General features: G+C 52.6%; 5 protein-coding genes across 5 annotated transcripts; 2 read left to right on the forward strand and 3 right to left on the reverse strand.

Moving 5' to 3' along the window:
* Positions 1-1,746: 1,746 nt before the first annotated feature.
* V2A60_008634 (uncharacterized protein) lies at positions 1,747-2,988 on the reverse strand (the record flags this gene model as incomplete). The annotated part of the gene is made up of 1 exon (XM_083259906.1): positions 1,747-2,988. One exon carries the CDS (start codon positions 2,986-2,988, stop codon positions 1,747-1,749), a length of 1,242 nt encoding a protein of 413 aa, XP_083116032.1.
* Positions 2,989-7,543: 4,555 nt separating this feature from the next.
* V2A60_008635 (uncharacterized protein) lies at positions 7,544-8,851 on the forward strand (the record flags this gene model as incomplete). The annotated part of the gene is made up of 3 exons (XM_083259907.1): positions 7,544-7,793; positions 7,940-7,984; positions 8,049-8,851. 3 exons carry the CDS (start codon positions 7,544-7,546, stop codon positions 8,849-8,851), a joined length of 1,098 nt encoding a protein of 365 aa, XP_083116033.1.
* A 1,229-nt stretch (positions 8,852-10,080) lies between these two features.
* Positions 10,081-12,144, reverse strand: V2A60_008636 (uncharacterized protein; the record flags this gene model as incomplete). Its single annotated transcript, XM_083259908.1, has 2 exons — positions 10,081-11,965; positions 12,020-12,144. 2 exons carry the CDS (start codon positions 12,142-12,144, stop codon positions 10,081-10,083), a joined length of 2,010 nt encoding a protein of 669 aa, XP_083116034.1.
* Positions 12,145-16,111: 3,967 nt separating this feature from the next.
* On the reverse strand, positions 16,112-18,211 carry V2A60_008637 (P-loop containing nucleoside triphosphate hydrolase protein; the record flags this gene model as incomplete). The annotated part of the gene is made up of 2 exons (XM_083259909.1): positions 16,112-17,929; positions 17,990-18,211. The coding sequence occupies 2 exons, from the start codon at positions 18,209-18,211 to the stop codon at positions 16,112-16,114; spliced, it is 2,040 nt and encodes a 679-aa protein (XP_083116035.1).
* A 498-nt stretch (positions 18,212-18,709) lies between these two features.
* V2A60_008638 (ubiquitin-binding protein CUE5) lies at positions 18,710-20,187 on the forward strand (the record flags this gene model as incomplete). The annotated part of the gene is made up of 4 exons (XM_083259910.1): positions 18,710-18,733; positions 18,791-19,160; positions 19,214-19,708; positions 19,760-20,187. 4 exons carry the CDS (start codon positions 18,710-18,712, stop codon positions 20,185-20,187), a joined length of 1,317 nt encoding a protein of 438 aa, XP_083116036.1.
* Between the last annotated feature and the right edge of the window lie 552 nt (positions 20,188-20,739).

Below are 20,739 nucleotides of genomic sequence, written 5' to 3' on the forward strand. Positions count from 1 at the left end.
AAACGAGGTATCCTTAGTGCGCTGCAATACACGATAACACAATCATCCCAAGTGCCATCATACCACAGCGTCTTTTAGACCCTGATTCAACCCCAACCTATTGGAACACAAACGCCTTCAGACGATGAACGGCGGGGGGGGGGGAAGAAAAGAAAGAAAAACCAGAGCCTAGCAGTAGTCGTCGTAACACTTGTGATGTTGGCCCCAGACCACACGACACACGCAGATACAGACATTCCATAATCGTCATGGCGTTTCCCCCCCCCCCCCCCCCCTTTTTTTTTTCTTTACAGAAACAAAAGACATGATGAAAGGGGAGGGGGGGAGTTGGGCTCTGGTTTTGAATATGTACATGTATCTTTTTTTTTTTTTTCCTTCTTTTTAGCCATGGCGCGCGGCTTCACTTTCTATTCACGTAACCGGAACCGGGACCGACCAACGGACCCCCCCCCATCAAGAAAGCTTTTAGTTGCCTTTTTTTTTTGAGTGTGGGGGTATTTGAGTAATCAAGGTAACAATGAATCTTTATACATTCTTTTTTATAAAAAAAAAGAAAAAGAGAAGAAAAAAAGAGAAAGGGGGGGGGGAGGAAAGGGACCAAGAAACCAGAAATAAAGGGTGCTGCTGTTTTTTTTTTTTTTTGACATGCTGCTCTCCATGTACAAAGCCCGCGAGAGAGAGGTCAGACGCAACGCCCAGACCAGCGGCGCGCGCGTCTAATAAAGAAAAGAGAGAAGAGAAGGGAAAAGAAAAACCGGTTCTGCACAAGGGAAGCTTGTATGACGCTACACCGTCCCGTATCTTGTCACACCATCGGTCCACACCCCGGACAAAACGCAGATCGACATGTGGAACATGGTCATTTGTCACTGTCGAATTTCGTTCCCATTTAGATACGAGTGAAAAATTTAAACAAGTAATTGATTCCTATTTTGTTTTTTTTTTTGAGTCTTCTTCTCCAATGTGCTTTTGCTACTTAAAAAAAAATTACTGTACTAAATTTGTATACCACCTGTTTCATTCAACCACCCCCCCCCCCTCTCTCTCGCCATCATTTCCATCCAACAACACGTCCCCAACTTATATAGAACAAGAAAAAAGAAATCAACAAAGCTCCAAATCAAATGAGAAAACAAAAGGCAGCCAAAAATCACCAATGTAATAGAGAAAAAAAAAGAAAGTTGAAAAACTTGATAGTTTTCTTCCTTGGACTGAGGAATGGATATTCAAAGAAATATAAAAAAAAATTGGCATCCGCCTCCTGAAAATTCTGTTTGTCAATGTCCAGGCATAGAGGTATGGGTCGGATAATGAATGAGTGACGCGTATGATTTCTGGCCAGGAGTATATTCAGTGGCCGTGTGCAAGTATAAAGACCAAAAGCGCATCTTTGTAGCACGAGCGGGGACCGAATCAGACATGCATATCCTCTGGGATAGATGGTGAGGCTTTCCTCAGCACCATATGTACGGTCCGCAGGATATCTGGCCTTGATCCGTGTGAAAGGAGTGGTCTTGCCGTAGCAGAGGTTGTAAAAAAAAAGGGGGAGACTGGCTGAGAAGGTTGCCGTCTAGTAACTGCATTGCGAGGGACTGGGAAGGCCCTGTCGTTTGTAGCATTAGGTAATGCACAAGAGTGACAAAAAAACAAAAGAATCAAAGCACACGTATAAGAATAGTTGCTAAGTGTACAGAGATGGTAAGGAAAGAGTCGTGTCGTGACAAGATGTGGGGGGAAAAAACGTCCTTAAAAGTTCTGGGCAATACCAGCACTTTGCTGAGGATAGTGGGACGTATTCTCGATCTGGGTATTGCGTCGGGCGGGATTATCGCGAATGACGGCGCCACCGTCGCCGTAGGCACCCTGACTGTACTGGTCGTAATAAGCCGCGGGACCGTTGCCGTACATGCCACCGCCGTCGGAGCCCTCGGAGCGGCCGGTGGCGCTGTACGAGGACGAGGCGTTGGAGGGCCCGCGACGGACGTCGGCGCGGTTGTTGGCGGCCGAGGGGCCCATGGCACCGAGAATCTCACCCTCCGGGGACGAGGTGCCGTCGTGGGCATCGGGGCCGCGGGCCGTGGTGGCATCAGAAAAGGCACCGGGGTTGGAGAGGGTGGTGGAGGCTTTGCGGCCGACGGAGCCGGCAGCCGTGGTCGAGCCCCAGCCGCGATAGCCGGCCGACGTGTCCTCGCGCATCTCGTAAGCGTGGTCGCCGCCGGCAGCGCCGCCAACGAGGCCCACGGTGGGGATGGTAGGGTCGGCGTTGGGGTTGTACGAGTAATCTTCGACCTCCTTGCGGCGCTCCTCCTCGGACTCGAGACGGGCCTTGCGCTTCCTCCACCAAAACAAGCCAATGACGGCCAGGAGAGCAATGGCGGCAATGGGAACGACGACACCGACGGCAACCTTGCCAGAGGAGCTCAGGCCGCCGCCACCGCTGCTGCCGCCACCAGAGACGGGAGTCGGGCTGCCGGTGGGACTAGTCGTGGAGGAGGGCGAGAGCGGCCTGCCGGTCGAGGTAGAGGTGACGACAACAGTCGAAGTCTCGGTAGGGGTAAGGCTCGTCTCGACGGTGGTGGTTGGGACCGGAGCCGGCGTGCTCTGCGTGGGAGCTGGGTTTGACGAGCTTGGAGCCGTTGGAGACGGTGTCTGGGACGGAGAAGGGGTGGATGTGGGCGCGGGAGTAGAAGGAGAAGAAGACGGCGGCGGGGGCGACGATGAAGACGAAGCGGGAGGCGGGGGAGCGGCGGAAGAGCTCGACGGCGGGGGCGCAGCGCTGCTGGATGGCTGCGAGGGCGGAGGTGTGCTGGTGGGCGAGGGGGCCGGTGATGGAGAAGACTGGCCGCCGGTGCTTGACCCGGCGCCGGTGGCGGGCGTGCTGCCGGGAGGCTGGGAGGTGCCCTCGCCAGTCGTTGCTCCAGTGCCGGCGGGGGCCTGTCTCAAGGCGATGCCTTTGCGGACATCCAGGACTTGGTCGGCGGGAGGCATTTTTCAAGGACGAGGTGTGTATGTATGCGAAGAGCCTGGAAACACAAAGTCACGAGTCAGCAACGTGAGAATTGAAACGCAGCAGCAAACGAAGAAAATCTGAGTAAGTCGACAATCATGACATGACGGAAAATGCGGCATGCAGACAGCGGCAGTGGTAGAGCGGTGCGTGCACAAGCTGCGCTGGAAGGGGAGGCGGCAAGCAGGTAAGCTAAGCAGCGGCGGTCGAACGGGGCGAGGACAAGGATGAGTACGGGCAAACGGTAAACGGTAGCGTCAGGAGTCGACACTGTCCCCAGTGATTGAAATGATTCCAGCGTCGGTGTCATTGTCCGCAAGATTGCAGGTGGTCGAGATTCCGCGTCGTCGAGGCCGTTGACAGAGGCAAAGGGGGGGGAGGGAACAAAGACAAATGCCCAGAAGCAAGCAATGCGCGAGGCCAAGAGAGTTGCCGTATGCTGTTCTTACCTTTACAGGCCGTCGTGCCGTCGGGGGGGGCTACCTTTTTCAGGGCCTGTGAGAGAGATTGGGGAGCGAGGCCGATCCCTCGCACGGGAAGGGGGTAGGTGGGAAACGATGCAATTCGCGTAGTTGCAAAGCCAGGTTGTCGTCGTCGTCGCCGTCGTCGTCGTTTTCGTCGTGGAATAGGATGAGAAGGGGAGAAAACGACAGAGGTGGTCGGTCGGGGATGACGACGCTGGTAGTTTGGGGGAGAGAAAAGAACAAGGGGAAAGGAAAAAAAAGGGCTCCTGTTTGTGCTATGCTTACCAAGTAGGTACCTGCTTGCCTGCCTATAGTTAGAGAAGCAGAGAGAGAGTGTGGGTGGCTGTGGATGCTGGGATGGGCTGGTGCGGTGCCAGTTAGTTAGTTGGCAGTTACCAGGTCCCAGTTTGTTGGAACTTGGGTAACTACCTACCTACAGTGTCAGTGCCAGTGCCAGTACCAGCGCCAGTATAGTACCAGTAAGTCGCACGGCGAGTGGATGGGCGGATGGACACCTTACTTAGTACCTAGCCAGGTTAGTACTAGGTAGGTACTAACCAAGCAAGGTGCTGGGCAAAGTACGAGGATGATGGAGGGTTTTCGGAGGGTTTGGCAGCGGGCGCTAGCAAGGTACTTGCAGCGGGTGCCGTTGTCCAGTGTCCGGGCACGTACGTCCGAGGGGGGGGGAAACGGGCAAGGCAGAGACGGACGGCCGGTCGCGCGCATGCAGACTGGGGATGATTTCGTCGTTGCGGAAGAGGAGTGTGCGAGGGCAACGGGCAACGGTGGATGAAGCTACCGTTGGGCTACGGTTGGTCGGCCAGTGTTTGGACGGTGTAATGCATTTGACGGCATGATGACGGTTAGGAAGACGGGCGAACACGATTGGACGGTTGGACAGTTGGACGTTTGGCGGACAAGTATCAGCAAGTTAGTAGGTATGTACCAGTAATAAGTCACTACTCAATGTACTGACTCTGCTGCGACATGCCCGAGTAAGTAAGTAAGTACTTACTTACTTGCCGCCGACAAAGCTGCCTGCCAGGGTACCTCCTGTAAGTACTCCGTACTCCTGGTACCTTTGTCCAGGACAGGCTTTAGAGCGGGTCTTGATGTGTGGAGGATGTGCTCACAGTAAATAATTGTCTCGGTACATATATGAAAGCAAGACCCATCAAGCAGTTTTTGTAGTGTTGTGTTGTTGTGTTGTTGTGCTTTTGTTGTTTGATCTTTTCTACTCCGTACTCGTCTTCCCTTTTTTTTTTTGTCTTCTTTTTCATTTTTCTTGAGCGACTACCAAAACACCACAGTCCAACTGCCCCCCCCCCTCTTCTTCAACCCTTGCAGTCATCAACTTGTACCACGATGCACATGTCAGCCTCGTTTCTGCCATTCAGTCTTTGCCTCAAGTGGCGTGACCCTCGGCCCCCCTTGGTCCCCCTAGTCCCCCCTAATTTTCCGGGTTTGGAACCTACTTTGACGCCATAAACACGAGCGTTAGCGCAGCCACACATCACCCGTCCATTGTATCCGTACCTCTCTAGGTACCTAGGTTAGTACTTTCTTGGGTAGGTACTTACCGTATCTCGGCAGTCTAGTTAAGTACCTCGCACTTGGTCGTGTCGGAGCAATTTTTTTTGGTTCTGGACCTTTTTTTGTTCTCTCTCTTTTTCTCTTCTTAATTCCTTCCCTTATCTTCTTCTTTTTATTCTTCTTCTCCTCTTGTTTTTTACTTTCCTTTCGCCGTGTTACTTACCGGTCCGCCCTGGATACACTATAAATTACTACTACTTGTGACAACCAGTGCTTCCTACTGAGCACCGTTATTGAGTTCAGGAACACATACTCATAACACGGCGCGCATGTACTCATCACCCCATGCTTGTAGACTCTCATCAGTATGTCTACGGAAAGAGGTCGGGAAATAGTATAGAAAAAATCCAGAAAAAAATCCACACGCGCGGCACATGAATCATGACAAAAAAAAACACAAGGTACCGACTCATTCATCCCTCGTCACAACTCCACCAACAAAGGGTGCGTGCATTGCATATTTGGGTACACATATATAGACAAAGGGTAATCTGGCAACTGGGCTTGGTAGGATGGTAATCGTCCGTTCTTGGGTAGCCAAGTACTTACTTAATAAGTTGAGTACTTAGACCGTGTTGATCAATCCATCTATCCATGCAGCCACCAGCCACCACCACCCATCGTTCATCATTCATCATTCATCATCCACCCATCCACCCTCCCTCTTCTTTTTGCTGAGCCTCCTCCCTCCAGCACAGCCGCGTTCGTCATATAAACAGCCTTTCAACACTAACCAACTAGGTACTTAAGTAACAGCCACGTATCTACGTAGGCGTAGGTACCCATACTGTATACATGAATCGCATGCAACCACACCAGCCAAGAAACCCCTCCAAGTTGCAGCAATTCCATCCCAAATCCATCCAACAAAAGTGTTAAAAATAGCCTTTACCCTCTTTTTTTTTATCTTATTTCTCTCTCTCTCTCTCTCTCTCTTCTTTTCGTCCTAGTTCAACGCCCTCCACCCATGCCTCCACCCCCTTGCAGCTTCTCTTGCAGATTCTCGCCAGCCAAAAGGAAATGAGACGGCACCTCCCGCCACAGCCGTGATCCACGCTGGCAAGCCCGGCGCAGCGCACATACACAAACATTTGTCCATCTCATCTGTACAGACAGATTACTTACTCCGTACTTACCAACTTACATGCCCATCATTTGTACAAACCCTCATTGTCCGAGCGGCCTTCCCCCCCCCCCCTCTCCGTCACAGCAAGATGACTCTCCTAAAACCCTGCGCCTGTTTTTTCCCGTCAATGCGCTTGCATACTTTGCATACTGATGGTAGCCCCCGCGCTCTCCGGACGAATTTCGGCGCCGCGCTCCAAGACGAGAGGCCGAGCCTCTACTACCTCTGGCCCTTTGGTCTTTTAGTATATTCATCATTATCATCATCATTATTACATTACAAAAAACTCTTGGTCCCCGGTAGCAAAAAGGTGAATGCGACTGAAAGAAACAAGAAACCTCAAAAGCAACCCGCCACTGGAATATAGTGATGGTAGATGGACAACCTGCTGCCTCGCCATCCTGAGTCTTGGACCCTTGCAAACATGCCAACCAGAGGGGCCGACAATCTACCTATATGCATCAAATCAGACTGGTTCTTTCTTTTCCATCCTTTTCTTCTTTTCCTTTTTCCTTTTTTAATCCTCTTTCTGTTTCCAGTCTTTACAAAAGAACCGAAAAAAAGAAAGAAAAAGAGAAGCAAGAAGTAAAAGCAAGAAAAAAAAAAGTCCCAAACAATCACCCGAGCCCTAAACAAAATTATAGTCCAATAACCCAGTTGACAAATCGTAAACAAATCGTAAAAACCCCCAAGAAAAATCGCCAGGCTATACCAAGCTTACATCATCATTCTGCGTCATGGCCACTCCTTCTACACCAACACCCGTCGTTCAGACTGAGGCCCTCACCAAGCCACAATCATGACAAGATTCCACCCGCACCCGCCGGCATCAAAAACTGCCTCCATAGTAGATTCTTCGTTGATATGATTTTTTTCTCTCTTGTCTTTTTTTTTTCCTTTTTTTTTTTTTCTTCTTCTTCTTTCTCTGTTTCTTTCTCCCGGAGTATGTAATTACATCTACCAACAGAAATTTGCGTTTTCCCGTGTACATCAGGTCCCTTGATATCCAACAAGAAACCGGGAAATCACAATCGACGTTACATAACAATTCTAACCAAGTTATTTTGAGAGACGGAGAGGTAGGGCGAGAGAGAAACCCGTTTTAAAAGCTTCATAATCAATATACCCCTTCTATATTAATTCCTCTTCGTCCTCGTCTCACCTCGCTCATCGCTACTTCCTCCTGATAGATAGAACATGTCTGCCAAACAAGTCTGCCTTCACACGCACAGCTTTACTCTTACATTCGAGTACAACTCCACGGCACTACATTCCCATGGAATGCTATCCCTCTCACGCGCAGATTTCCCCCCTTGCCTCGAATATGACCCTTTACTACTACACCTGAACATCATGCCGCCTGTATCCCGCGCCGACCGCGACGCCTTTATCAGCAAGCTGCCCCTGGTCGACGTCATTGCTCGCAGACGTAGCCAGTTCCCCGTCGGCTACTTTCCATTGCACACGCCCTTGACAGGCACCTTCTCGTCCACCATGCACGCGCTGCTCTTCTGCATGAGCATAGATGCGTTGCTGGCCATGGTGGAGGATCCAAGGCTCGCCACGGCCGTTTGCGACAGTGCCGGGGCGTTTACATCGATGTGTAAGTCTTCCACTCTCTCCATCGGCGTCAATCCACTCACATGTCCTACATGAGTAAGCGTGTACAACAACTATAGATCCAAAATCATTCTTTACTGATTCCTTGAGCCACTAGCTAGGGACAATTATATTGACCGAGAGAGTGAGTCCTTCGCCTCATGGCGCGCAACCCTGCAACACCCATCGTCATCGGTATGTCCGTCTCCATCCACTATCCTCGGCCGCGAGAACCGGCCAATCTGACCTCGAGTCTCAGCTCACAGCGCGGGACAGAGGCGTCTGCGTCCTAACGAGGAGAATCATCGGCGCCGGGCCGTTCCCATTGTGATGGAAGGCACCAAGGGTCGCGACGTTGCGCTGCAGCTGTTCTTCGGGAGGCGCTTTGTCAGCTGGCTGCGTGAAATATTTCATGACGAGGACGGCGGTGTCGGCAAAGAGCGCGCATGGAACGTGCTGACGCTCAGTCCCGGTGTGCGTGCGCATTTCAGCTCGGGCCGGCTCGCTCTCCGGCCGTCGCTTATCACCGGTCGCCCGTACCGGGTGCACTGCACCGCCCATTGGATGACTCCGAGGGGCCCCATAGACGCCAGCCGCCATTCCTTCCACCGCCCCGACATGGCCACCATTGAAGCCATGCTGCCCCGGGAAGGAGAGGCGGGGCAAGGGAAGAATGAGACGGACAAGGAGGACTGGTACCGGGAGGGGGACGACCCGGAGTGGGAGCGCGGCCCGCAAAACACGACAGGAATCTACGAACAGCACCGCTTCAGATTCATGCTGCCGACGTACGAGGATGCACGCCGCATGTTTGCCGTGCTCACCCTACGTTGGACCGCGGCCGTTGTCTCGTGCATGGCTGGTGTACGACCAGCCGACAATGATGAGCATTGCAAGTACAACGACAATGGTCCCGCGACGGGACTGTTCCGTTACGTGGAGCCGTGGCGGCGATATATGGACGAGAATCCTTATCGGCATTGGCCGCCGGCAAACGACGTGGACCATGATGTTCCGCTCCAGTCGGTAGAGACTGAGAGTGCCGGTGGGGAAGTAGAGTGAGCGTGCAACTTGATCAGGGCTGATGGGGTATGTTCAGTGGCTCAACAAGATAGAGATAGGGATGGTGAGTTTTGGTCTCTACCACAAGAGAGAGCCACGGTCTACAACCCAATGTACACGCTGTTGATTCGGTGGTACCACTACTGAAAAGACTAGTTGGGCCACGGTTCGAAGAAAACAGGGTCAAGTACAGACATGCAGACAAATTCTGCGTGATTAGAAAAACTTGGTCTGACGTCTCCTATCGTAATAAACAGGACAATAATGGATGCCGTGACGGAGACGCTGAGTTTGTATGAAGCCATCTTCGACCGATGACAAGGAACACGACGCCAGGATATGTATTCAGGAACACGACGCTAGTTTATGTGTTAAGGAACACGACGCCATGGTATCGATAAAAGAGTAGAATTGAATAGAATGATGAGTGAACACTGAATAGTAACTTTTCTGACCCGCGCTGTATACAGCCAAGTTTGGGGCCACCATTCATCATGTGCCTCGGTTGGTTGGTCGGTACGCGTCCGACACGGGTATGCCGAGCCTCTCTTTCATCAGAAATGCTTTCCTTTTGTTTTTTTTTCCGACGTGCATGGCCTGGAGTGGCTGAGCCGGGCCATCTTGGCCGAGTGGCAGACATCATCACATCATGCATGTGAACCAAAACTTGACATCCAAAAAAAAAGACTAAAGCTCACAGTGTTACACTTTCAACTCGATCCATTTCAGCTTGATTTTTGACTTGATTATATATACATATGCTGCCTCCTTGCAAGCTAACAGAAGAAGAAAACACGCAAAAGCCCCCTTGAAAAAAAGAAATTTGGTCTAAACGCCAAGCGATCGCCTTAAACATGACTAAAAGTGCACTTGCGAAATTGTTTCGGCCATTTGAGAAGCCATTTGAGAAGAAAAGAATTGTCAAAAATGGTGGTGCTTGTTGTGGATGATGTGTGTGCATGTTTGTGTGCTCTGTCCTTGTCCCTGTTGTGACAAGATGCCTTGCTTTGTTGATGTATTATTCCGTCTATATGCCAGGTTTCGAACAAGAAAAGACAGAAAATGGGGAAATGAAATGCAAGTAGATGCTGCTGCTGCTTGTAGTTCCAAATCGACTCCGAAAAAAGTGTGTGCCGAGGAGATGTAAAAGAAAGAAAAGAAACGTAGCCCTTGCTCAAAAGCAAACTCCCAAAAATGCACAGCCCTGTCCAACACAACACGAGACTCGTCTATGGGCGCATACCCCATTGAGGTTTCAGCTGGTCGCCGAAATTGCTGGTAGTGAAGACGGTGTCACCAGGCAGACGGCTAACACGGCCGGCGCCACTTCTGATGGCGCCAAGGTGCACAGCTGAGATGCCGCTGCGGTTACTCTTGATGCTGCCAGCGTCGCTCATGGTGTCGTTGTCCTTGAACTTCTTGGGCGGTGCAAAGTCGAGACCGGTAAATGTTGATGACTTGCGGAGCAGATGTGGGCTTGGGAGAGCAGCAAGCTCGTCAAACGCCGTGACAAGAGGCGAGGCACCAGCATGGCCAGGCTTGTATGGTCGGCGTTCGCCTAGCGGGCTCTGGCTACGACCTGCAGCTTGGTCCTTGAACAGTTCTGGTGGTGCAAAGTCCATGGCATTGAGGAGAGCCGTGTCGTCGCGCAGCTTGGCGGGCGTGGGAAGCGTGTTGAGAGCAGCAGGAGGAGGCAGTCTCTTCTTGGGCGGTGCCTGGCCGAATTGTCCATGGGAGCCAGCACGCGCGCGGCCACGTCCTCCGGGCAGACTCATGCCACCGACAGAGCCAGGGCCCCGAGGTCGTCGAGGACCAGGAGGACCACGACGCGCACCGCCAGGGGGCGGTGTCATGGCGCGGCGAGTAACGGGCTGAGCATACGGCATGACAAAGGCGTTGCTGTCAGCGTCGTAGTAGGCAGCGTCGCCAAGGTAGCCTGTATTGTAGTCGTCGTCATTGGGATGTTGTGGTTGGCCAGGCAGCGGTGGTGCATCAGCATAGTCTTCAAAGTACTCTTTGTAGAAAGATCTGATACGGTTGGCGCGGTACTCAGGGTCCTCAGACTGAGTGACTTCCGCAGGCGGCAGAGGAACCACTCCAACAGATAATCTCCTGGCCGCAGTCTGTGGGACGCCCAATCCGTTGCTCATGTGGTCTTGCTGCGTGTCCTCGACTACATAGTTGGTGTCTTCGTAGTACTCTGTAGTCTGGATTTGGGGGTAAGCATCGTTTTTATGGTCATCGTAGATTACATGACTAGTGTCAATAGCGTGAGCATGCAGGTCCTCAGCGGAAGACGCAACAGCGGGCAGCTCAACATCAAGGCCCAGGCCCGGAGCGTGGGGATTCTGGTGGCTGATATCGTTGCTGAGCTGAGCGACGCCACTGCGCGTCTCTTGATCGGCAGTACCGGGAAGTTCGAAGCGGAAGTTGTTGTCAACGGGCAGGCCGGTTTTTGTATCCTTGGCAAGGGCAGCGGGAGGAGATGCAACATCAGGCATTTCATATATGCTCTGGTCATCTGCATTGGCGTCGTGAACGGTGCCAATCTCGGGAACAATCGGCTGGACGGGTAATTTCCTATCAGGAATGGAAGGGGGTACCTCAACTTGAGCCATGTGAGCAGGCTGTGGCTGAGTTGGTGTAGCAAATGGGTCGTTGGCGAGAGGCGACTGAGACTTGGAGTGTGAGCGAGGAGGCAGGTTGCTACCGAAAGACTGTCGTTTGCTGCTGATCGGAGAGTAAGGGTCTCCGGGGATTGATCGAATAGAAGAGCCGTCGCCACCACAGTAGAGAGGCACAGTGTGGTAGGGATCCTGTCGGTTGTGGTATGACTTGGCCAGGGAATGGATTGACTCTTTGGACTGGTTCAGATCCGGAGGGAGTAGATAAGGCGAGGAGAGGTTCATATCCATAGACAGCTGGCCTGGGCGATGTTGTTGTTTCTCGCCGCCGGCACCAAACATGGCCGTCATACGCTTGCCCTTGGATGGAGCTTCGTCTAGGCCGTAGTCTAGGTCAGTCTCTCGATATTTGGCGTCTTCCATGTGCATGCGTTTGACACTTCGTCTATGAAGGAAAAAGAATGTGATGGCAGCAGCAACAACGGGAATGCTATACGTTGTCAGCAAGATGCGACAGGGGACAGTAGTGATGACGATATCTTACATGACTCCAAGGGCAATAGCCAAGTTAGTAGCATTGGGGCTGATACCGCGGCCACACGTCTCGTTCTTGGAGCAAATACGGTCCTCATCCGCTCGGCGAACGATCCGGGACCAAAGGCTGGGCATATCTGCAGCGACTTGGCGAGCCAAGCTCGAGTGCGGATGCCTAGGCTGCGAAGCTGCGGGGGGGCCGCCTTGCTGATTATCCATTGTCAACGAAGCTTGGCCAAGCAAGCTATATGAAGCGGCAGAATAGCGGAAGAATGGAATTAAAGCAGGACTCGATCGTGCATTTCCAGGGATTCGGAACAACTGAAGATGAAGACAGCAGACGGAAAGGGGGGAAACAACAGTCGTTACGTTCCTCGTTAGGTGGTTGAGAGCTGACAATGCCACCAGGAACGATGTTTACAGGAGATGATCGCTAAAAGGAGGGCGTATCGCAATGGCGAGGGCGTCGAGAGTGACTTATTCGCCGTTCAAGTCGGGAGAACAGGCTCGTCCAGTGTTGGGCAGCGGACTTTGGAGTGTCGAACAGCTCTGTCGTTTGGTGAGAAAAGAGTGGCACGGTATTTTGGGCTACACCGAAGCTTGGGTGCGTGTTGTTAACGAACGACTGTAGTCTGAGTAAACAAACTACTGATAACAACCAGTTGAAACTTGGAACAATCTAAAGAGTGACTGAAAGGAGCGTGAGGATTGGCAACGAAGACGAAAAAAACACACGAGACCGCGAGCCCGGCCTGGAACGAGATTGCTAGCAAAGAGGAAAAAGAAGGGAAAAGGGAAGTCTGACAGGATGAGGCTCACAAACGGAGAGACTGAGAGAGAGCGAGAGAGGGGAGGCCGATGCGAAGAACCGGGGTGTCTGGGTGGGCAGCGAATAGGCAAATATTTGGCAGGGATCCCTGTTCTATTCAGGTACCAGCAACGGGCCGACAGGGACAGCTACGAGGGGCGTAATACAGGGCAGGCAGCGCTGTATGACGGCTTCATGTACGGAGTACTCAGTACTGAGTTAGGAGGTAGGTAGCGTTCCTGGAGCACCGGAATTGCCAGCATTACAGGGCATGGGGCACTGAATACCCGCTAAAACGGGGTACATCAGCCACTGTCACTCATCCTCGAGGCGCCATGTCGTGCCTTTGTTGCAACTAGAGCGGGCGGTGCCTGAAGCTAATGCCGGAAGAGGCAAGGCACCGACTGGTTTGGCGCTGGCACGCCGGGAACCAAGCCCATCTTGACCCTCCAGACCTGGAGACGTGCGAATCAGCCATCGAGGAGAGCCAAATAACTTGTTCCCGGTCGGCGTGTGTGTGTTGTGTGTGTGCGTGCGGTCCAGCATGTTGCAACTTGGAAGAGAAATGGTCAGCCCGGCGGGGCGGGTGGGCGAAATAAGACAGGGCCAGGAAGGGGGGGAGATGGGCGGGCGGGCGGGCGGGCACCACGGCATGCACGGCTATTGGCAGACCAGCGGCGACAGACAGGCACCAGCCTATCGTTGTTTTTTGTTTAATTGGCGATGGACCCTCTTTGTTCCTGGGAGGAAAGAAAAAAAAAACACCCGTCGCAAGGGAAATATTTGAACTTTTGCAGGGCACCAGGGGGGCTTTCACCGCGTGGCAGGGATTCGCTACAGAAAACGACGGCGCAGCTTGCCGGATAGGAGTTTGTCTAGCCTACCGCCAGATCGAACACCAGAAGAAAGAAAAAGGTCACGCAAGGCCTGTTTTCCTTGACTGATGAGAAATTGGATACAAAAAAGCGGAAGGAAAAGCGCATCCCAAACGGCGGTGTTCCGTAACGACAGTGGTGGAACGCCATGGTTCATGGCCAGTTCTCTGCCCCCCGGCCGAGTTGGGAGGCGCTTGGTCGATACTGAGCAGTGAGCACTGCAGGCCGCCGTTTCGACTGTTCCTTGCCTGGACAGGGGACGAAGAGTGTCGTATGCAGCGCTTTGTTTATTCCTCCTGTTCTCACAACTGCCACTCCTGGTTGCCTGGTTTCAATTTCCTACATACCTCAGCCTACCAGTAATAACCCATCGCCTGGGGGAGCCGACGGAACCAGCCGCATTGGAAAAGCCAAGCAACTCTCCAGAATCCAAGCTTCCCCGTCAGGCAAAAGATGAGAGGAGATTGTGGGCATGTCAAGCGGAGGCCGTCCCATTTCCCCCTTCACCCTCACCGATGTATTAGAAACGCCGCCCTCTCGATGAAATGGCTACTATAATGAAAACCGGGCTGATAGCCTCCGTTCCTGAACGACTAGGTATTAGGCTCTTGGCCATTCGTGATCGAGGCCCTGTATGTGCCACTGTCATTACCAGGTTTCTGGTGGCATTTTCTCGGTTGCAGAGCTGCGCAAAAATTTTATCCAACTTTTTTTTTTTGTGCTGCTTTATTATTTTTGGGACTGCCGTTGCGCTTTTGCTGTGTCCCGTCCCCCCTCCGATGTAACCTTGACCAAGATATCGCCAGGACCACACGCTAGGGAATTACTAGTAACACAGGGAAAAAAAAAAAGGAAGAAAAATCCAGGAACCAGAAAAGGGGGCGCCAGCGCCGGGCATATTGATTGGCTCCAGGGGGGTAAAGGGGGGGGAGGAACCTCTTGCAGCCCACTGGCTCATGCAGGTACCAACAGAAAACGCCCATCATCATCAAAGAAATGAGGTGCGTGTGGGGAATTACTACGCCGTGGTGAGATCAAGCACAGTCTTTTCTTTTTCTGTCTTTTTTCCTTTCATACTGGTACTAAAAGCAGCCAAGTGAGTCGGTCGGTCCTTGAAGACGGAAAGCCATTCTCGAACCACTGGTTTGTAAACACTTTCATTCCAGAATACAGTCTCGAAACAAAAACAAAGAAGCAAATAGAAAAGATGCGAACCTCCTCCCTGTGTCTGACAATACGGAATCCCGAGACTCACATCCCCTGTCACTCACTCACGGCCTTGTCCAAGGCACTGACTGTACTTACTCCGTATGGGAACATCCGACCGTAAGTAGACTGGCAGACGGGGTAGCCGGCTTAATAACACACGCGTGTTATACCTTTGTATCGCGACAGGTCCTCCCCTCCCATGTTACGCTTTTTATTTGATTCAATTTTACGCAGCAAATATTCCAGATATCGAACGATGATGTTTTTTTTGGGGGGGGTCTGGTTGGCCGATATCAGATACCCAGCAATCAGACGCGACATCTCCCTGCGTCTCATTTGAGTCGCTCTCGAACTCATCAAACATTCCTCCTCCCTGCGCGTATCCAACCAGTCATTGGTATTTGGCCTCACCTTCTCCGGATTTCTTTTTGTCTTTCTTTCTTTTTCTTTCTTTTTGTTTTTGCTTCTTTTGAACCAACAAGGTCTGAAAACCATCCCTGTCTGCCAATTTCTCGCCTTCAACTCTTCTTCCTGCTTGTTCCCACTCTCCTAAGTAGGTGTTTGCCATTCATTGCCGCCTCACTACCAGAACTCTGTTGGCGCCTCTCCCGTCCCGGCCGTAGACCGTGCATTCTTTCCCATTTCCTAACCTGCCTTTTTAAGTAACCTTTTTCCTCTATTGTTTATTTATTCTTAATTTTTTTTGGCAAAATCCTTGACCAATATGCGCGCAAGGAAACCCACCAGCACCTCCGCACCTTGTTGCATTCCAGCTCGTCATGATAGGCTCTCTGAAAGCTCTGAACCTGCAGATGCCAATGCCAGCGTTCTAGACCCTCCCCACACACAGACTACTTATCAGTGCTCAATACCACCCGCAACTGCTGGTTACCTCTGGAGGGCCATTAAACAGGAAACCGCGCCGCGAGAGGCGTTTTCCTCGCGTCTTTGCATGACATTCTTCCCCGGCTGTATGGCCAAGATTGGAAGGAAGATTGGTTTGGGCGTTGCTTAGCGTTCAAAAGGGCCCAGTCGCTTGAACAGCCTTGCGCCTTACTGGGAGAGAATTGGAAATCCACTCGGCCAAGCATACGCTGACTGACTGACTCATTGCGCCCGGCGGATGGAGAAATACACGTACTCCTGACTCGCAATGATCTACCTCAACAGATGCTCTGTATCGAACCAAAGGCATAGCATTGCGACTATGTTACTGCTCTCCACGCGTACTCGTCAATTGGTAAAACTCTGGCCCATACTCCAGCAGCCATGCCTTCTCTGTCTTGCTCACCTCCCGGATGTACGTCTTGTCGTTGGTCTCCATGACCTCGTGAAAGACAACCCAGTCGGCCTTGCGCCCAAAAAGCAGCGAGCTGGGATGCGCGTGGAGTATCGTGCCACCCGCCACGTTGCGAAACGTACCATCAGCCTGCATCCGCGCCGCCTGCGCAAAGTAGCCCGTCGCCAAGCATCGTAGAATAGCCTCAGCCTTGCCAGCCCTGTTGTCGTCTTGCTGCTGCTGCTGCCGCGATAGGGTCTCGTCGACCACAATACCGAACCGCTCCAGGTACCGCTTCAGCTGCGCGCGGATACTCACGGCGCGCGTCAGGGCCCGGAAGTTGAGGTGGTTCTCGTGGCAAAACTTGGCCTCCTTCTTGCCGCGCGTGATGAAAGCCTGATAGGCGTTGAGCAGGGTGAGGTGGTCGCCCTCCTCGGCGGCAAACTTGCGCCGCGCGCTCTCCATCTGCTTGCGTTCACCCTCGTGGTAGAACCATACGCTGCTGCCCAGGCTCGTCATGGCCGCGATCGTGAGCATCTCGCTCAGGCAGCCAAAGGATGGCGCGGACAGAAGCGTCTTGGCCATCATCGGCTCAACTGCCAGCTCCGCCATGCGTATGCCCAACGGTCGCGTGAGTTTGGCGTATTCATCCAATGCGCCGAGTGAATAGAGGAGCTCGAGGGCTTTGCCAACTAGTTGGGACGGCGGTGGCGATAAAAAGTCGAAGCGAACAATGTTGTCGATCCCGAGAGCCTTCAGCTGGAGTATGGTTGGGGCCAGATTCGATCGCTGGACCTCTGGCGGGTTGCTCTGCTCGAGTCCACTGAAGCTTTCTTCCGTGTATAGACGAAAGCACTTTCCAGGTTTCGTTCGGCCAGCACGTCCGGCACGCTGCGCAGCAGATGCCTTGGATATGGGTGTCGCGGTCAGGGTCTCTATGCCCGTCTTGGGATTGTAGGCGCGTAGCTTAACGTAACCCGAGTCGACGACAAAGACGATGCCATCAATGGTCACCGATGCTTCGGCAATATTGGTGGAAAACACCACTTTTCTTGTTCCCTCGGGAGGCTTGTCAAAGACGTACATCTGCTCCTCCGTAGTCAGACCAGCATAGAGCGGCATGGGCTGGAGAGGACCATACTTGGCCTCGAGCTCTGGGGCGCGTTCTGAAACGGCCAGGACTGCAAAATCGATTTCCTCTCGCCCAGTCATAAACACCAGTATGTCGCCTTCGCCTTCCTGGGTGTGGATATCGACGACTGTGGAGATGGCCTTTTCGACATAATTCTCGGCTGGTGTTTCCAGATACATTAGATCAATTGGAAAAGTCCGGCCTTCCAAGCTGACGACAACTCCCACTCTGTTCGTGTCATTTTCATCGGCATGCTTTGGTGCAGCTTCGCTGTCTGAGGTGAAGAACTTGAGAAAGCTCTCCGCCTCTAGCGTTGCGCTGCTGATGATGATGCGCAACTCCGGCCGCCTCCTGCGGATCTTTTTAAGGAGTCCTAGTAAGATATCTGTACTGATAGACCTCTCATGGGCTTCGTCAACCATGACGACCGAGTATCTGCTCAGGAGTGGATCGACGAGAGCCTCACGAATGAGAAGGCCGTCCGTCAGAAACTTGATACGCGTCGACTCCGACGTGACATCCTCGAAGCGTATCGAATAGCCCACCTCTTTACCAACCTCGCATCCGACCTCATCTGCGACGCGCAAAGCAACTGTGGTAGCTGCGACGCGTCTTGGCTGTTTTTTTGGGGGGGGCGCGTCAGTGATGAGTTCTTGTGATTCCGGTGATAAACGTACCTGCGTCACGCCAATTATCTTGCCCTCATTGCACCACCCTGCCTTTTCCAGGAACTGGGGGATCTGTGTTGTCTTTCCAGACCCAGTTTGGCCAATGACTATCGTCACTGGGTATGTCTCTATCGTGTATAGTAGGCTTTCCCTGTGCTTAGCAATAGGCAGCAGCGTTGGGGGCTTGTGCAGAGCTGGTATGAATTTTGCATCCAAGTCATTTTCCGCCATGGTTTAGGAAGCCCTCAACCGCCAACCCGAAGCAGCGGCCGTGTCACGGCAGCCAACGGATACCGAAGACCAATAATTCGGGTTAAAAAAAGGCCTAGAATTAACCTCACCCAGATATGTTGCGGGAACGGCTTGAACAAGCCCCTTCAGCCAGAGAAAACGAGTATTCGTGTTGGGATGTATATCGCTACCCTAGAGCAGAGCGGGTAGAAGGGGCTGAAGCTGGAGCTCCTGTGTGGCGAACCAAGTGTGGCTTGGCCGCCGTCTCGTCAGTGGGGCACGTCATCGTTGTCGCGGCCAGCTACTCGACCCCCCTCGTTATGACCACCGGACCATGCCCGAGTGAAACTGAAAGCATAACATATTTGCCTTTTAAGCCTATCACCCGCAGTGACCATTGTATCCGCGATCGCAGACGTCAACATCAGCATCAGAATCCTCAAACCCTCATAGTTGTTGGCTGCGCCACATCCGAGAAACACTGACCAGGGGTTCAAGATGGCGTCTACTACAACAGAGACTGTAAGGGTCGGCAGTACCCATACTTTTCGAGTCTGTCAAACTAACAGCCTTTTGCAGGACAAACCGCCCAAGCCTACCGTAGGAGACGTTCCTGAATCACCAACCACAGCTCGCCCCCTCGAGATGGATGACGACGACGTGCAGGACACAAGCATCGTCGCTCACGACGCGATGGCCACACCTACAAAGACTGCGACTGGAACGAAACCAACAGCCCCCGAAGGCCAAGCTTCTGTCGGCCAAGCTCATCCTGACGCTCTTGCCGAGTCCGAAGCGCCACCTGCGAAGCCTCCCCGTCCCATGTCGGAAGACCAGAAGAATGAAATCATTTTAAAGGAAGCTTTTCCATCAGTGGACCAGAGCGTCATCAAGGCTGTCCTACGAGCTAGCGGTGGAAAGGTTGAGCCGGCATTCAATGCCCTACTGGGTGGGTAGCTACCCTGCGACGTGAAATACCAGACAGCTAACCAACCACCGCAGAAATGACGGACCCCGACGCTGTGAAGAATGAGCCCGAGGAGCAGCCGCCAGCTCGCCCTCCTCGTCCCCAGGGCCAGGCTCCCATATCGCAACTCGAGGCTGACGAGCTCTATGCACGTCAGCTTGCCGAGCACTACGACAATGTCGGCGCATACGAGGCCCGCACCTCGAGCCTGAATCGCAACGGCCGACCGCGCAACCTGGAGGATGATGACCGTGAACACAGCTTCCTCGATGACGACCTCCCTGTTATCCGTGAGAACCTGCGAAAGGGATTCCTCGACACACAAACAAAGGTCAATGGATGGATCGCCGGAATTAGAAAGAAGCTGGAAGAGAGCTTTGATGAGACGGAGGAGAGGACACAGGGCGAGGGCCAACCCTTTCGACGTCAAGGTGAAGCTAGCCGTCGGAGCGGCGATTATGACCGCTATGATGCCGACCCGCAGGTTCTCAGTGATGACTTTGCTGGTATACGATTCTCATCGGATGGTCGTGAGTATATTTACAGTTTACGTGGCGTGGGGCCAAGCTAACACAATGCAGATCCCACCAACCACCCGTTGTCGAATCAAGGTCTGCATCGACCTCCTCCGCCATCGAAATCACCGAGACCAGATGGTCGAAGAGTCGGCTTCAAGGAAGGTCACGAAGAGATTAACATGTACGATTCGTCACCCAAAGTGCCACCCAAGGACAGCCCCGCGACTGCTAGCAAGGCGAGCAAGTGGCAGCCGCTGTCCTCTGTCGAGCCCGAGCCGATCACGGACAATGATCCGTTCAGTCTAGGCGACAGTGAGGATGAGAAAGACAGCAAAGAGACGAAACCCAAAGATAACAAGGAGAACAAGGATGGCAGCGCGACCAAGGTAGATGACGCAGCAGAGCGCGTGAAGAAGGCGACCGCGGAGGCCATGGCGGAGAGTCTAGGCGAGCCAGCCAAAACAGAAGAGACTGGGGACAAGAAGAACTAAGAAGGACTGGGTGATGGTAGTTGGAAGTGGACGAATGTGGCGATAGCTATGTTTTGCATATGTTAATAACCGTGTAAGTTGTCAACAAATTGACCGACGAGTCGTTTTATTATTCTCAGTAACCATGAGATATCTAAGCCAAATCAAGTACTATTGCATCATTTTGCTTGCTTTTTTCATTTCCTAGTGTATGAGCTGCATTGCGGCATGTCCTTGCTGTCTGTTGGTAGTCGCGTAGCGCAAGGCAGATGGGACGCGGGGTAGTAGGAGAGGAATGATGATGTGTGTGACGTCGGGGCGATATAAAGTTCAAATGCCGGGCACATTCATTGGCTACACGTAACAGCCACGGCGGGCCGAGAGAAGCATAGGCTGGTGATGGACTGTGCATTCAGCTTATTCGAGAGATGGCGGGAGCTGCGATTTGGCACGACCGGAGCTCAGAACTAACCACTGAGGGGTCGCATAATGATAATATCACTACCTCGCGGGGTTCCTGGCTAGAACATGAGCTACACGAGGCAAGCCGCAACTAAAAAAAATTATAAGTAG

This window comes from Cordyceps javanica, chromosome 6 (genome assembly GCF_051103115.1).
Source record: "Cordyceps javanica chromosome 6, complete sequence".
In the NCBI taxonomy this organism is placed as follows: domain Eukaryota; kingdom Fungi; phylum Ascomycota; class Sordariomycetes; order Hypocreales; family Cordycipitaceae; genus Cordyceps; species Cordyceps javanica.